Source organism: Chaetura pelagica, unplaced genomic scaffold, assembly GCF_000747805.2.
Source record: "Chaetura pelagica isolate M959 unplaced genomic scaffold, ChaPel_1.0 scaffold269, whole genome shotgun sequence".
Classification (NCBI taxonomy): domain Eukaryota; kingdom Metazoa; phylum Chordata; class Aves; order Apodiformes; family Apodidae; genus Chaetura; species Chaetura pelagica.
In genome coordinates, this window is record NW_009954705.1 from 1,275,891 (window position 1) to 1,291,565 (window position 15,675).

General features: G+C 45.8%; 1 protein-coding gene across 1 annotated transcript in view; it reads right to left on the reverse strand.

Moving 5' to 3' along the window:
- Positions 1-1,991: 1,991 nt before the first annotated feature.
- Positions 1,992-15,675, reverse strand: part of FLT1 (fms-related tyrosine kinase 1) — a 91,339-nt gene continuing 77,655 nt past the window's right edge. Inside the window, exons 20-29 of the mRNA XM_010005653.1 lie at positions 14,037-14,196; positions 13,510-13,607; positions 12,837-12,959; positions 11,599-11,710; positions 9,858-9,957; positions 8,357-8,462; positions 8,135-8,265; positions 7,644-7,728; positions 6,892-6,983; positions 1,992-2,184 (exon numbers count right to left, since the gene is read on the reverse strand). Of these exons, the coding sequence (XP_010003955.1) occupies positions 1,992-2,184; positions 6,892-6,983; positions 7,644-7,728; positions 8,135-8,265; positions 8,357-8,462; positions 9,858-9,957; positions 11,599-11,710; positions 12,837-12,959; positions 13,510-13,607; positions 14,037-14,196 (1,200 nt within the window). The remainder of the gene's footprint in view (positions 2,185-6,891; positions 6,984-7,643; positions 7,729-8,134; positions 8,266-8,356; positions 8,463-9,857; positions 9,958-11,598; positions 11,711-12,836; positions 12,960-13,509; positions 13,608-14,036; positions 14,197-15,675) is intronic.

Genomic DNA, 15,675 nt, shown 5'->3' on the forward strand with positions numbered 1-15,675 from the left:
GTATCTGCTTTTGCTGTGTGCCTTCCATGCAATTATTCCATGTTCTTCTTTGCTTACAAACCTGACCCATTCCAGATGTGTTATTGCTGTCCAATGCTCAATCATCTGCTGCAGCAGTCTCTGACTCTGGATTAACTAATCTGACAGAACTCTGCAGATTCTTCCAAAAGCAAACTTTATTGTATGAATTCAGCAGTCAAATACATGAGATGAAGATAGAAAATAGAACACAAAGTAAGAGTTATTCACATCTAAAGAAACTTAGGGGATTCATATAAAAGTAATCTTTGTAGTCCAGTTTTCTTAAATATTTATGCACAAAAAGCTTATTTATATATTTACACTGTGCAAACATTTCCTCTGAGATGCATCATCCCATAACTATTTTGCTCAATTGGAGTTAAGAAGCAGTTCTTAAACTTTCCTTTTGTTTTAATGAAGATCAAAATGTACTTTACCAGCAAGAGACAGTGCAATGATACTTAAAATTTATGATCTTTTGGCCAGGAAGATCTCAAATTGATACTCAGCTTAGAAGTAGTGATACATATTTCTTTTACTTGAACATCCAAGAACATTTTTCTTTGTACATACACAAAAGATCATTTACCTTTAAGTCAGTTAGTTACATTCACAGCTCCTAAGCTAATTTTTTACTTCAGAACCATATCTAATATGTAGCATTTTAGTTAACATATATTGATACTGGACCATGAGAAGCTGTGATTGGGCAGTAGTTGTTTGGGAGATGTCAGAGCTAGTGTGTTAAATGGCCAACTCTCATTTCAATAGTGCATTCAAAAGTGAAAGGGGATGGTGTTTCTCAACATTCATACCATTTCTGAGATGCTACACAGAAATCTGTTGTGAATGAATGGTCTTTTTTTTTTTTTTTTTTCCTATACATACAGATGGGTAACTAACCTGGATATTCAACTCTCTTCATAGAAAGCTGCCCTAACTTCACAAGGAGATTGTCTTCTCATTTCTAAATAATATCTTCAAGCTCTCTAGAGATCAATTCATTTAAAGTATATGCAGTTTAATAGCCATCCTGTCTTTTCAGACAGATTCCCATAAATAAAATATAATCAGTGCAGTGTTAGAAGGTCCACAAGATTTTGTGGATGGAGCTTGGCTTTAACATACGTAGCTTGTGGTTTGGTTCCAGTGTGTGTGTGTGTGTTGGCAAACAGACAAAGTGCAAAACTTCAAGAATATTTACTTGATTTCAGCAGGCTTGTCCAAACTGAATTAATCTGTATTCCCTGTTGTTGCAGCCCTGGCTCTGATCTTGGTTCTCCTCTCTCCTTGCCAATTGTGTTTTGCAACACGCATTTGAAATTCTTGCCTTGCAAAACTCCTTACTATGTTTGCCATCCAAAGCAGTAAGAGCTGTATAATCCCCCATCCCCACCTTGCTAATTCAGCTTCCCTGGAGCCCTAACCTTCCTCCAAGTTCCTCAAAGTAGGCTTTTCATAAAAGCCACAGAGCCTCATCTGTTTCTTGTTTCTGTCTTTTTGGAGAGTCCTTTATTTTCCAGCATTACTGGCAAATTCACCCGGTGTCTTGACAGCTCCCAGCGGCCTCTCCTGAGCAGGACACTGGTGCTGCATCTGGGGCTGAGCAGAGGCTGAGTGACTGGACCATGAAATACAATCCTGCTGCCAGGGACAAAACAGCTAACTGGTTTTCCTTGTAATGATGACCATTCAGGTTTTCAGAAGCACTGGGTAATTTTAGTGGCAGCTGTTGATGTTGAGCAGTGGGAAAGTCAAGGCTTAAGCATTAGTATTTTGCTACATTTTGTATACGCTTATTGCAGTCTGTAGAAAAGCAGATCACTGAGATGAAGCCAATGAGATCTTTTTGAATTTTAGGATAACTAAAATTATTTGGGTCAAAGTTTTTAAACCGACAGTGTTTCAGAAAAACCTTTTTGGATTAAATGCATATTTAAAACTTGGCCTAGAAGTACTTAAACAGGTGGCTAAGGATAAAGGACCGCAGAGTTGTAGTCAGGAGGGGGAGAATGACACGCTCTTATTTTCTCCAGCACCTCGTTACCATAAGTGTATCTTTGCTTGGAGTCACTGAGCTGGTCACAACTGAAACTGCAGAAGCTTCTTGGCTTCGTTATTCCAGAAAGCACCGACTCCTTGCTCCTGCTGGCACCTTTCATGCTGTAACAGAGCAGTGTCACTGTTAGCCTATTTAACATGTATGAGTGTTTGTTTTAATGGCTTTAACAAAGCTGCATCACAAGAGGCAGCTTTGTTTATTCTCAGATGCTGGGAATGGCATCAATGCAGATGGGATTGCTCAATGGGAGAGTGGAACGGGGGACTGAAAGAGCCTTCCTGTGTCTCCCTCGAGTCCCCTTCTGAACAGAGATGCTGTGGCTGAATATCTCTATTAAAGTTCTTGCAGTCACTTTAAGTATTGAGAGTCTTGGTGCTTGCAGGGAATATTTGGCTGCTCAGCCTAAGCTCTGTTGGTTGTTAGTGGCAGCTGTGAGGGAGTGAAGCTTCATTGCAGGGCAAAGCATTGTGGAGTGTCTGGCATCTGTGCTGCTGCTGGCCTGTAGATAACCATATGTTCCTCACACTTAAATGTTCCTCCAAGGGGAGCTGGGGTTTTTTTTGAGCAGAAGGAGTGAAATGATGAAAGATCTCAAGCCTTTGGGCAAAAGCAGAAAGCTACTAGTGTAGGTGTTTTGTTCCCAAAGCCTAATGCTGGCATGAATTTTCAAGATAAATGGCTGTTGTTTGTGAGGAAGGTCACAAACTCTCAGTGTCACCTCTCATAGGTTTCTACCAGAAGCAGACAAGAACTGCTGGTTTGATTTAGAGTTTTTCTGACCCACACATAGAGGACCAGTTAGCTTGAAGGCTGCCTTTTATAAGATGCCCTTTGCAAGAGGTGTTTCATGTCTTCTCAGCTGAGCAGCCACTCTTTAAGATGTGTGTCACCTTGCAGCCCTTTCTTACCTGTACTCAGAAAGTGCAGTGCTTAAAAGGGATCTTTCAATAACGAAGAAAGTTAAGGCAAAGAGAATTTTCATGCTATTGTACATAGATACCAACAATTTATTTGTAGACAAAGGAAAAGCCAGAGCATTTCCCATCATTGATAACACGTGAAATCCTAATGTAAACACACATTGGACTGTGATGACTACAATTATATTCCCTCTCCCATAGTTTTAAAAGTTCATGGACACTTGGTCCCTCTCCATTTATAAGGTCAGGAACATTGGCAGCCCTAGTCTTCAATTCCAGAGAAGACAGAACATCTGTTGAGGCTTTTGGAGCCCAGGGGTTTTGTTTTAATTTGCACTGTTAGATCTTTAAAGAAAGCACAGAACTGGTAGCACAGGGCCTTCCCCAATTAAGAAATGGAGAACTAACAGTTTCTGTTAGCTTTTACTGTTTCTTGAATGTCTAACTCACAAGACTATGTGCTTTTCAAGGAGTGTGGTGTCTGTCTTCTGTCCTACTGTAAGAAATTGGAAGCTCCTGTCAAAAAGATCGCCCCATTACATTTGTTTGTAGATGGATGGAGTTCATGAGGAGGAGCCCTCCTACTGAGGATTGCAGATGCCTCGCATATTTTTGTACTGCATCTATTGGCAGATGGACAAGTAATTGCCTTGGGATACATTCTGTAATTGTGACAAGGTTAGTCACAGACTCAGGGCTTTTTGTGATGGGCGTAAAGAGAAACACTTCTGTAATTTACATTGTAATTCTGAGTCTTGGGGAGCCAGCTGACAGTTTTGGCTTACTCAGGTTGGGCTTTTTCACCAATACTGAGATGCTAGAAGAGAGTTGCAATTGAGATCCTTACCACTTGCAAAGGCTGTTCTTTATCTCCTCCAAACCTTTCTGTTGGGATTTTGTTACCTGAGGCCTTGTATTAGTAAAGACTTATATCTCATTACACTATTCACAGTATCACTTTTGTCTCAATGGCAATAGCAAGTCGGAGATGTACAGCAATCATTTCTGGTGTGCTCCTGGCCACCACCTGTGCCTGAGGGGCTCCCCAGGATTTGAGGTGATGTTTGTTTCCTATAGTGAAACTAAGGGTGAGCCTTGCATGTCTGTGCCTTTCCCTCCAAGGCAGTGGAAGCCCAAGAAGAAGAGAGTCAGTGGGGTGCCCCTGCATTGTCAGGTTAGCTGGCTTCCCACTCTGCTTTCCCTAGGACCTGGCTCTTGGGTTGGTCACATTGAGTAAGCACCAGTGCATGCACTGGCTCACTCCTGGAGTCAACCAAAACTTTCAAGGTCAGGTTGGATGGGGCTTTGGTGCAACCTGATCTAGTTGAAGATGTCCTTGCTCACTGCAGGGGTGTTGGACTAGCTGACTTTTGAAGATCCCTTCCAACCCAAACAATTCTGTGATTAGTTTCCTGTGAAACAAACTCTTGGGTGCACTTCTGGGTCTTGTAGGATGCACCAGGTTTGGCTCCTTCTACCCTATGAAGTGTTTCAGTGCTGTGGTGGCAGACGTGGCCCTGCCAAGTCTGAATCCTCTAATGCCACACTCCAGGGCACACACACCCACCCTTATGCTGGTCTGAAAGCATCACCCCACCTAGCAGACTCATTTCAGATGCTTCAAGTGAAGAAAAAAACACTCTGGGCCTGGTGGTTCTGCCCTGGGCAGCAGGGAGGTGCGGGAGCCCTGGGGAGGCAGGCCAGCCTGCCCCAGCCCGCGGGAGAAGCAAGGGCACAGCCCTGCACCACCCTTGGCCTCTGCTCAGGACCCACCCCTTGGTGTCAGTGCATTTGTCTGTGTCCTGAACTGCCATGCTGAGGGTTGCAGTGTGATGGTAAGTGCTCTGGGAGCAGTTAGGTGTGACAGTGAAGGTGATCTAAATGTCAGCTGGCACCAGCTGCCCTGCGGGTGAGCTGCTACTGCTCCTGCAGTGTTTGTGCCTATGGGCTGTTGTTCTGATAATCCAGCGACCTGAACCATCTCTGCAAGGTAAGCAAGCAGAAATGTCAGTACAAGAGAGGGGGCTGAACCACAGAGAAGGGTGCTTGAGATGCCAGGGAGGAAGCAGGACTATGCATCTGGTTAGATCAGTTTACATGTCACACCCCTCCAGGCATCGCCTTTCTACTTACTACATTCAGGACTATTTATTTACTGCTCCAATTTAGGCTAAGTAGAGGATGCTTAGCTAAGAAACTACCACTTTTAAGATGTGTGTGCTGTGTTCATTCACATACAAGAGTGCTTTTTGGCATAGCACTTCAGTACCACTTGTTCAGCTTGCAGACCAGATGACCTTGCATGTTCTCAGCCAACTGTTCCATTTCCCTGAGGATTTATGTTCTAGCAGCCTCTGTTGTGTGCAATTTTTTTTCCCCATCCAAGCATTCCTTTTCCTTCTGCAGCTGAGAATGCTCCCTAATGCAGTTCTGTAGAGGCACACTCTTGTGTACTCTGCCACACAAAGACAAAGGCATTTCATGCACTTCATTTGGGGGGGTTGCTGTGTTGCCCCTGTGGCTGGCAGCAGCCTTCTGAAACATCCCATTTGCACAAATTAAAAAAAAAAAACAACCAAATTAAAAATGGTTCCTGCTTTGAGGAACCGTTGCATCCTATGGAGCCCTCTTAATACGACATGCATTCCAAGCTCTGTAACACCTGGCTTCTCACAGAGAGTATCTAAAACTGTCTCAATAAAATCAAAGTGCCATAAAATTGCTCACAAGCCTCTTTTCTGTGGCTTGGATCACCCCAGCTTTGCCACACATGAGCAATACCACATTCCAGACTCCTGCCAGTAGCACATTTGCCTTGCACAGGGTGTATTCTGGCTGTGTGAGTGTGCACACTCTTGTACGTGTGTTTCTGTGTGTTTAACCAACGCCCTCTTAGTCACTGGAATTTTTCTTTAAGCAAGTCCTCCCTGCCGTGACCGCACGTCTCAGCCAGCTCCAATTGTTCACTGGGACAATGCTACACCTCTCAGCCTGCCCAGCTGCAAGTCGCTGACAAGTTCAGCACAGGCAAGATGGCAGGATGGCCTTGACCTCCTGCCAGCGTAAGATGAACGATGGGTTGGGTCTGGGCAGTCCCCTGGGCTGGCTGAGAGCAGTGAGCCAAAACCAGCCACAGTCACTGCCAGCTTCCCAGCACTGGGAGCTGAGACATCACTGGCATTGAGAAAATAAACACTTCCCATTTACAGGGAGTTCATGTCAGTGCAACGTGTTTCTTAGAGCAGCCCTAGTTCCCTGCTTGGGCAGCTGTCAGGAATTAGGTGGAGGAAGGTGGCCAATATATTAAAGTGCTTAAAGGCAGGAAGAGAAGTGAGGCCCTCACATCCATCTATTGTAAAGTTGCCACTTTAGCATCCTGAGCCCATGGGTGTTAAATGGGCCGTGCTTAGCTGAGTCATGGAAAAGAAGGGCAAAAAACAAGCAGGGGGAGCCTTGTCCCAGCTGGGGTGTTCTTGAGGACTTGCAGAAACAACTGCAAATCCTTCATAGCCACATGTTCCTCCTTGTCCCTACCAAGGGCTCATTTCCTATAGTTACCTGCTTCGGCCTTGGTTCAGTTTTCTCTGGCACACACTTGTCCAGCTTAGCATTAAGTTCAGGATCAGACTGGTCAATAGAGTGCTAATAAATCATATTGGTGATGTGCATCAAAGAGGTTGAGGGTTATTTGTTTCATCAAAGGTGTACAGAGGGTTAGATGTGGGAGCTGATTGCTGTCTCAGCTGAGCAGAACACACCTCAGTGAGAGTGTTTGCAGGGACTGGGGACACATCAGCTACTTTCACTAGGTCTGATTCACAACAGAGACCTTGAATCTCCTTTTCCCTCTAAAATGTGAAGCAGAAAAGGGAAATATGAAATACAGACCCAAAGAGTGTCCGTTTTTGCTTGCTGCCTGTCCATGTGAAGCGTTTTAATTCTTCTGGAGCCAGGACCATCCCACTGTCTGCTTGGTAATCCTTCAAGAAAAAAAAGAAACAACCCCATTAGGTGTTAACTGTAGGAAGTTACTTTTATATTGGGTTCAATTACTCTTCAATTTTCAGCATCATTTTGGTTGCTTATACACAGAGAGCTCTAGGAGGCAGATGCTGCGGGAGGTGCTGCAGTGCCCAGGTATTTAACAGTGCCTTCACAAACTGTCCTTTCTTTGGGGTGCAGCAGACACATGCCATTAACACAGGTACAGAGTGTTTAAGGAAAGATGTCTACACACAAGGTGAGGTTTGGCCAGCCAGTAGCTCAATCTTGAGAGCACCACTGTGCACTTGCCACCTCCCACTGCTTAATGCCTACAACTGGGTCACTAAAAGCTTCTCCCAGTTTCTCACCCATGTTCCCCCTGCCCAGGACATTATGTGTGCCCCATTACTGGATATATCTGCAGCTTGTCTGCCTGATAACAGGATTTGTTCACACCAAGAACTCAAATGGAAATGTGACCTATGCCCCAATTTGTAGAACATGGGATAACACCTTGTTGCAAGCACAGCTATTCTTGCACCTTGTATCAGCAGAGCTGACAAAGCGGAAAACCCCATCTTGATCCTCTCTTTATAAATCTGTCACACAAATAAAAAGAAATAAATAGCATAGCATTTGGCCCAAGAGTCACTTACATTAAACACAAGCGTTTCCTTGATGGGAAGCTCTTCAAACATCTTTATGCGTTGGGGTGGTTTTATTTTGAAAGTGTTTATGTATCTGTTCAACAAAAAAAGCAGGACAATTTTTGGTGAGAGTGTGAAGTGCGTAAGCAGGAAGCACTGGGTATGTCCCTGTTTCTCTAAGCTGTTGCCTGTCACCAAGGTAGTTTACACAAAAGGGACTTGTTAACCAGAGCCCACCCAAAGCTCATGCCCCACCCCTGGGGTCTTTACTGCTGCCTTTATCACAGTGCCTGGTGACCTGATGGTTCCCGTGGGCACGGACACCCTGATGGGCTCATCCCAGTCCAACAGGATCCTGGCAGAGGTGTCTCAGTGCCTGGTGGGACACCCCAGCCATGGGGGGTGTCTCTGGGTGTTTTCTCCCAGCCAGGTACAAACCAGGCTATGCAGCAAGTTACAAACCCAACAAACAAACTCTGTCTTAATCTTGCAAGTCTCACCTGACATTTTCAGTGCTTCCACAACTTGAGCTTGTAACAGAAAATTTGTCATTGCACAGGGGATCAGATGCAGGGGGAAACCCACTTTCCACTGTAAATATCGTGTTGAGGGGTATGTAGTCTTTGCCTTCCTAAACACATACAAGAAATCAAAGCATTTTATTCCTAGGCCTGTGCAGTCACCCCTGCCTTGGTGGCAGCAAACCATCGTGACATTCTTACCTGTTGGACATTTGCTTGAAGCAGGTCACCCAGCTTTTTCACCAGCTCAGAGAACCTTGGTCTGTCACTGGGATTGCTTCGCCAGCAGTCCAGCATGATTTGGTAGCTGTGAGGACAAAAGCAAAATGAGCACATGGTAGGGTTACACCTCACTTTGATCCAAGGCAGCGTAGGCTCTGGCGTCTTGTCATTGATAGAGGCAACTCCTGAGCCCACCTGATCTTACAGAGATGTTCTCCAACACCCTCTTACTAAAAGAGTAAACTTGCCACAGAAAAGGAAAAACACCTTTCTGCAAGACACTGGGAAGACCACATCAGAAGAATAATTTAGCCAATTAGTCATACTTCTTGGATTTTTTTATTATTCCTAATTAAGCATTAAAGCTAAAGTATTAAACACGTCTATTAACTGGCAATGTTTAAGTTAAGGCATCCTAAGATGACTTTTATGAATGTGTCACTTCCTCGTATTGGTTGAGCCAAGCTTTCCTTCCTGCAATAAATATGTGGAAGAGAAAGAAAAAAAAAGCTCTTATCTACTGTCACTAGGATAATAAAATTAGCGAGGGGGTAATACTCCCAGATAGGCATGGCTGGCTTGCATCCTTTTTCTTCTTCCAGAACTATGTTTTTTTAAGTGTTGCTATTTAGAGTCATGACATAGCACTCAAAAAGGCACTAACGATGTCTACACATACTTGATTTTGCCTCCAGAGGTAAAATATCCTGAAAATGTTTATGCTCCTAAATAATTTTTGCCACGGGTTGCATGTTCCATGTTCACTGTGCTGCAGGTGCCTTCCCAGGCAGGGTGCATCCCACTCCCATGGCAGAGGGGCTGCAAACTCAGGGTCTCACTTGCCACCACCTCTCACAGGCCTCCCAAAAAGTGTTGACCAAGCAGCAGAAGTTGGAGGCTGCACCTAAAGACAGGGGACAGGGGAGTGACAGCCAAGGTCGCAGCGGAGGGTCTCAGATAAACCCTACAGGCAGCACAAGCTGGGAGGCTGCAAGTCCCTGTCACCTTCCTCTGTCATCAGACACTGTCTCCGGGAAAGGGTGGATCCTCATCACGCGAGTGTTTGCAAGGAAGCCTTTGCTGTCGCTTCCTTAGCCCAGGCGATGTTAATAATATCACATTCCTCCAGCACTAATCTGTGTATATGTCGGTAAATATTAATCCCGGAGAGGAATGAATGACCTTCTTCCTCTGGGTTGCTAGCTCAGCTCCCCTTGGAGCCCAGCTCCAGTGGTGTCCTGGGCTCGGGTCCATGTCTCTCCTCACTCTCTCCTACCCCAAGGGAGGACCAGAGGGCCGAGGAGGTGGGAACACAAGAAGGTACTGATGACAGCAGCAGGATACAAGGCAGCATGAGGTTGTTTTTCCTTATGTTGGCATGGGCTATTTTTTCATGGAGACTCGTACATCATGGAGACTCATCTGCAAGGCAGCCCAGGAGGGCAGGGGTGCACAGGGTGAGCAGAGAAGGGCATCTTACATCTCCTCAGTTGCTTGCTCCGGGGCTCGCATTCTTGTGCCTTCCTTTAGTTTGCTGCAGAACTCCTCATCTATTTGGACTCCAGGGTAAGGAGAGGCACCTAGAGGTAATATTGAGAGAACTGGGTCACAGATGCCTTGAGTTGGTTACCTGTGACCTAACCTTGGCCCTACACATCCCCCTCCAACACTCAGGGTGTGCAGCAGATGCTTGCAGAGCTGGGAGCCTGGGGGCCTCCCCCACTGAGGGGTCTGGCCCCTGCCAGCTGCCACAGGCAGGGAACTGCTGCTGATAGTGCTCCAAGCCCTGGTCCTTGGAGGGGTCAGGATAAAACCCAGCACTATTGGTGGTGCTTACCTGGCCTGAATGCAAAAAACCACACATGAATCAGACTTGAAAAGTATCCCTCAAGGAAAGTCTGATCCCTCTACTGGTTTGGACCCCAAATTCTAGTGAGCACAGTATTAACAAACCCCAAATGCTCAAAACCACCCTGAAAATAATAAAATAATGTTTTTTAATCAGATCAAAGTACATTTGCATTATTTTTGTAGCTTCTCTGTTTTTATGATGCAGCCTGATTGTGCTTTTTTTCCAGTAGACAAGAAAACATCAGGAAAAGGGAAGATGAAAGGGAAAAAAAAACCAAACACCACAACAACTTTCAGAGAGTCAAACAGTTGCCAGGTTCAAGGATCTGGGGCTTTTAGAAAAAAATGGCAGGTATTATGAGGCTGACCATAAAATCACAAGAGTTGGCAGCCTGACCAACAACACGTATTTAAACTAATAAATGATTGATTGTCCTGAGAATTGTATAGTATTGTTTCCTCTGCTGTTTGCCTCTTTTGTCAGCCTCTGTGTTGAACCCAATTAAGATTCTTCTATTCTGACGGTCATTGTTGTTCCCACTCAGTGTACATCTTGTATCCTGCCTTTTCCACATGAAAGAAAGGGGGTGGGGGGGGAAAGCTTCACTGGGTTTAATTTTGGATTGCATGCTCTAGTTCATCCAGTGGCATCTGTGCAGATGCTTGTTTGCCTGCTGCGTCCAGCAGCCAGGGTAAGGGAGGTGCTGGGTCCCTCCTGGGCTGGGTGGAATGCCTGTTTTCAAGCTGGAAAGGGGGGTGACACAGTTTGAGACATGCAACAATCTCTCTGTGTGTTCAGCTCCCCTGCTCAGATGAGAGAAGTCAGAAGCTTTAGAGGGAGCACCCAGCCCACGGCACTCGGTGTCTCGGATGCTGTCTGTGGCACAGGAGGAGATGCCTCAGTCCCTGGCACCTGCCAGCTTAGGCCTACAGCTCTGAGTTATCCCACAGGGTTCCACATTCAATTAAAAAACTTTAAAATCTGCCCAATTTCCCTGGTTTGTGCCATCAGTCAGACTGAGCACCAAGTCTGCTCCAGCCATGCTGCCCTGCATCTCTCGTGAGGGTTTCTACAGAGAGAAGAGGGAAGCTTAAGTTTTGCACATGGCAGAAATAGGTGGTAAAGTTCTCTGATAACTGTGCTATCCATTAAGGCTTTCAGCCTGGCAAATCAGCTTTCACTGCTCTCAAAAGCACCAAAACTTCCATCTCACAAGGGTGTGACACATACAGTTCTCCCCACTACCCCCACCCCAGCTCTGTGTGATTTAGGTCTTTCCTTATTAAAGACTTGGCAAAAGCTCATTGAAGGTAATAGACGTTTTTCCCCCAGGCTGAAGTCCAGCTCCTGGGCTGCAGAGTTAACGTACCCAAGGAAAATATCTCCCACAGCAAGACCCCGTAGGACCACACGTCACTTTTTGTATTGTAGATTTTATCAAATATGGATTCTGGAGCCATCCACTTGAGAGGAAGTCGAGCCTGGAGCAAAAGGGACAAACCTGACTATTATTTTCAAAGCCTAGAAGAATTTAATCATAGATGAATCAACTATATATTGTTATGTAAATAATTACCATTCAAACAGGAACCTGTGGGATTTCCTTACAGGCAGTCAAGATAAACCCACACTCAATTCAGACACTTTCTTAATAAATTGTTGGAATAAATGCCTGCTTTTAAAATGTGTGTGGCAGAAAACACCAGACATTGGCAATCTGTAACCAGAGTGACCAGACCTTTTCTTTACAGGGATGGGGGGATAAGCAAGAGCAGAGGTCTCTTGCTGACATCCTAGAGTCAGTGGAGACAGCCTTGCACCCAAGCACAAATCATTCCATGATAGTGTCAGAGATGTTCTGGGGGAGATTTTCAGAGTCTGAATTGTAGGATTGTATCAGCAGCCCTTGAAACTCCCTCAGCACGGCCTGTTATGTTCTCCTGAGTAGTACCCAAGTTAGGGGAACAATGTTTCCCAGCTGATATATATATTGCTGTAAGTCTTGAAAGCTAATTATGGGTGAGGGAATAGTTGGCAGGTGGGTGAGACCTCCAGAAGGAAACTCCCAATGCCCACACCAAATTCCCACGGCATCTGCCAGGCACAGGCAATTTGCTGCCCAGCCTTCACAGCAGGCCTGGCTGGGGGCTTGCTCCCTCCTGTTTGCAGCAGAAGCAAAAAAACCCCAGTAGTGCTGCAGGCAGTGAGTCCAGCTCAGCTCCTTGAGGCCCCTCAAGCGGCGCTTGGCTCTGAGGTGGGTGCACGGCGGGGGACACGCTCCTTGTTCTGGAGGGACTGGGTTCCTTGAAGGAAGTTTACTGAGTAAGGGTGATATGCTGAGCCAGCCGAGAAACATGTCTAAAAAACAGCTAAAGTGTTAACAGGGCAGAGCTGTGAAACTCTTAGCACATCCAAGCCCTACAACTGAGGACAGAAATGTTTTCCAGACCCAGGATGCGCACGGATTGCTCATCTTCACATAAAAACTGTGATCGCTTTCAAACACTTTTAAGTTCAGGAAATGTGAATGTCTCCAGACCATTTTGGTGGACAGTTTGAAATGATATGTTATAAACATCTGGGTAAATAAACAGCATCTTGACTTACATCTCCTTTTCTCACATAATCAGGATTCTTATAAATATCTCTTGCGAGGCCAAAATCACAGATCTTCACGACATTGTTCTCAGATAAAAGGATGTTTCTGGCTGCCAGGTCACGATGAATGCACTATAATAAACAGTTTCACAATCAAACTGCATTTCCTTAATCCTGCAGACAAATTTCCTGTCTCTCATATCCTTTTAAAATTATTATTATTATTATCATCATTATCATCACCATCATCTTCAATTTAATATTGGGGGGAGCAAGGTGACTACACTTTACATGAAGCTACTGTAAACATCAGCAATTCCTAAAACCCCTCGAACTTCCCAAGTCTAGAACATGACACATTTTTAGGCCTCTTGACATTTGCAGGGAAAACGCTGATTCATATGGCGCTCCCTACCTGCTTCTGTTGAAATGAACAAAAAACCCCCACCACACCCAAAAGATCTTCCCTGAATGAATGAGCTTGACATACCACCTTCAGCCATGATCCTGTGTTTATGGACTATGGAGACTTGGATAAACATATGATTATATTTATAACGCCAAGAGGAAAACAGCTCTTCCTTTGGGAGCTCTCCCAAGGAAGGTGTCACTAAAACGTAGACATGATTTCACCTCTGAATCCCATCCTTCTGCAGGGAAAAATCCTCAGCACAAAACTCGCCTTTCTGGAGGAGAGAAACTCCATGCCTCTGGCCACCTGAAAGCTGTAGGAGATCAGGTCCTCCATAGTGAGGGGCAACTTGTAAAGCTCATCAGCATCTATGAAGGTGAAGAACACATTTTGTTACAAAGCTTGCTCACAAGGCAGGTACTTCACCCCCCTCCCCTGACCTTATCACTGACCCTATTGCTCCCACAGAGTCAGACTTTGTAGAGTAATATTCGAAGGTCAACCCACTGTCACTGGAAACAAAAACAGTGCTTGCTTTATACCCCATGCTTTGGACACTGCTGCATTTTGCCCGAAGATAAGGAGCAGTCAGAAGAAACAATCACACATTTTCCTGTCAGATTTAGTAACCCTGGAAATAATCTTTTTTTAAATCTTCTACCCTCTGGACATGACCCTGTGAGCGTCTCCCACGGATGTTTATTAGGGTGATAAATGAGGAAAAAAATTTCAGGGATGCACAGTACGTTGTAAAAATATCACAGACTGTGTAAGGACAGGAAGGAATTAATACCTACCCTCCTCGTCCTCCTCCACATCACTCAGACTTTTCTCTTCCTGGAACCCAGAGCTCGCGAAGCTCTCACTGCTGGTGACACTGGGAAGTCTTTGTTTTTTGCTTTCCACCGGCTCAATATCCTTTTTCTCATCCATAGGCTCTCCCTGCAGAAAGGAGTCCTTCAGACAAACAGAGGAGAAGAGGGATGGAGCCAGGGGGCAGAGGAACTCAGACTTCTGTTGTCTTTTCACTGGGAGAAAATGCTGGTCCATGGCACATGTTGTCATGTCTCTCATGGGTGCAGGTGTCCAGTACCACCACAGCCAGTGGGATCTGGTGTTGGAGCTGTGCTCTGCCAAGGCTGCCAACCCTAGAAATGTGGTGACTCGGGAGTACCAGCACATCATTTTCGGGGCACCCTGGGTGGGGGCTACCTCTGATGAGGTGAGGATTTGTGGGGTCCATGGATGGACAAGTCCACTAGTTTGTGGCTCACCTCAGCCCAAAATAAAACATCTGAAAGGGCCTATTTCTCTCTGAGAGCTGGAGAAGGAGCCTGGTGGGATGAGTTGAGAAGGATGTGCCCACAGAGTAGGTGTCCCAGCCCCCTCAAACTAAAGCACCAGCTTTTTGTCTCAGGATGCTTAAGGCACCTACCTCTATGGCCCTACACAGTGCTTGGTGTGGGTGGGGCTGTAAGCCCTTCCAACCAGAAGCAAGGGCAGTTTGTGTTTGAAATACAGCTGCTGTTGGAAGGGACTGCCACTCTTCCCCAGTGCCTTCATCCAATGCTTTCATGTTACGGCCAATGACAGTTTAATGTGACACATGCAACACTGGTTGGAAATTGCCTTCTCACTGCTACTGGAAAGCAGCCTAGCTGCCCAGCCATGCTCTAGCCCCCTCTTGCCTTTCTTCTTGTCCTGTGACTGTCCCTCTTCCCTGTACATGCTGCTGCAGAGCCAGGCTCTCTCCCTCCCTCCTGCCCAGGCACCCTTCCCAAGGGTGCCAGAGCACTGAGTCTGGCCAGGCTCCTCACCAGGGGGGATGTGAGTGAATCCCCACAGGGTGGGCCCTGCACGGACATGCTGCCTGCTGAGCATCCATAACCAACAACCACACACTGGAGGAGGTGCTGCTGTGTCTCATGCAAAGTCAAACATGGACAGTCTTCAGAACAGAGATGCAGCCAAGGCCCTTTGGAGGGAGACATCCTCCTGAGTGTGCCTTCCTGAGAAAACCCTGAGGTGAGCTTTTGGCACAGCTGAGCTGGGGGCTTGGGGACTGCTGTTCTGGGTCCAGGCTCCTATTCCCATGTCAGAACCCTTAATCTTTTGGGGCATTTTGCTGAAAGTGCACAAGCAGGGATATAGTTGGCTCACTGGGGTTCAGGTTTGCAACAAGAATTACTCCATAGTTTGATTCAGAGGGCTGTGGGATGTAAGGACAAGACTCTAATCTCTTTTCCTCTTGATGGCCCTTCTCCTCACACAATAATAGGATTACTTGCAAATCTCCAAACATTAGGATGTCTTGGAACATGAGCTTTAAATGGTATTATCTCGGTTGTGTTCCCAGAGGTACTGAAATCAGTGGGCAAACCACTTCCTTTGGCTTCATTGACACCAGCCTCTGAAGTGACCCCAAGCTCAGCCGGA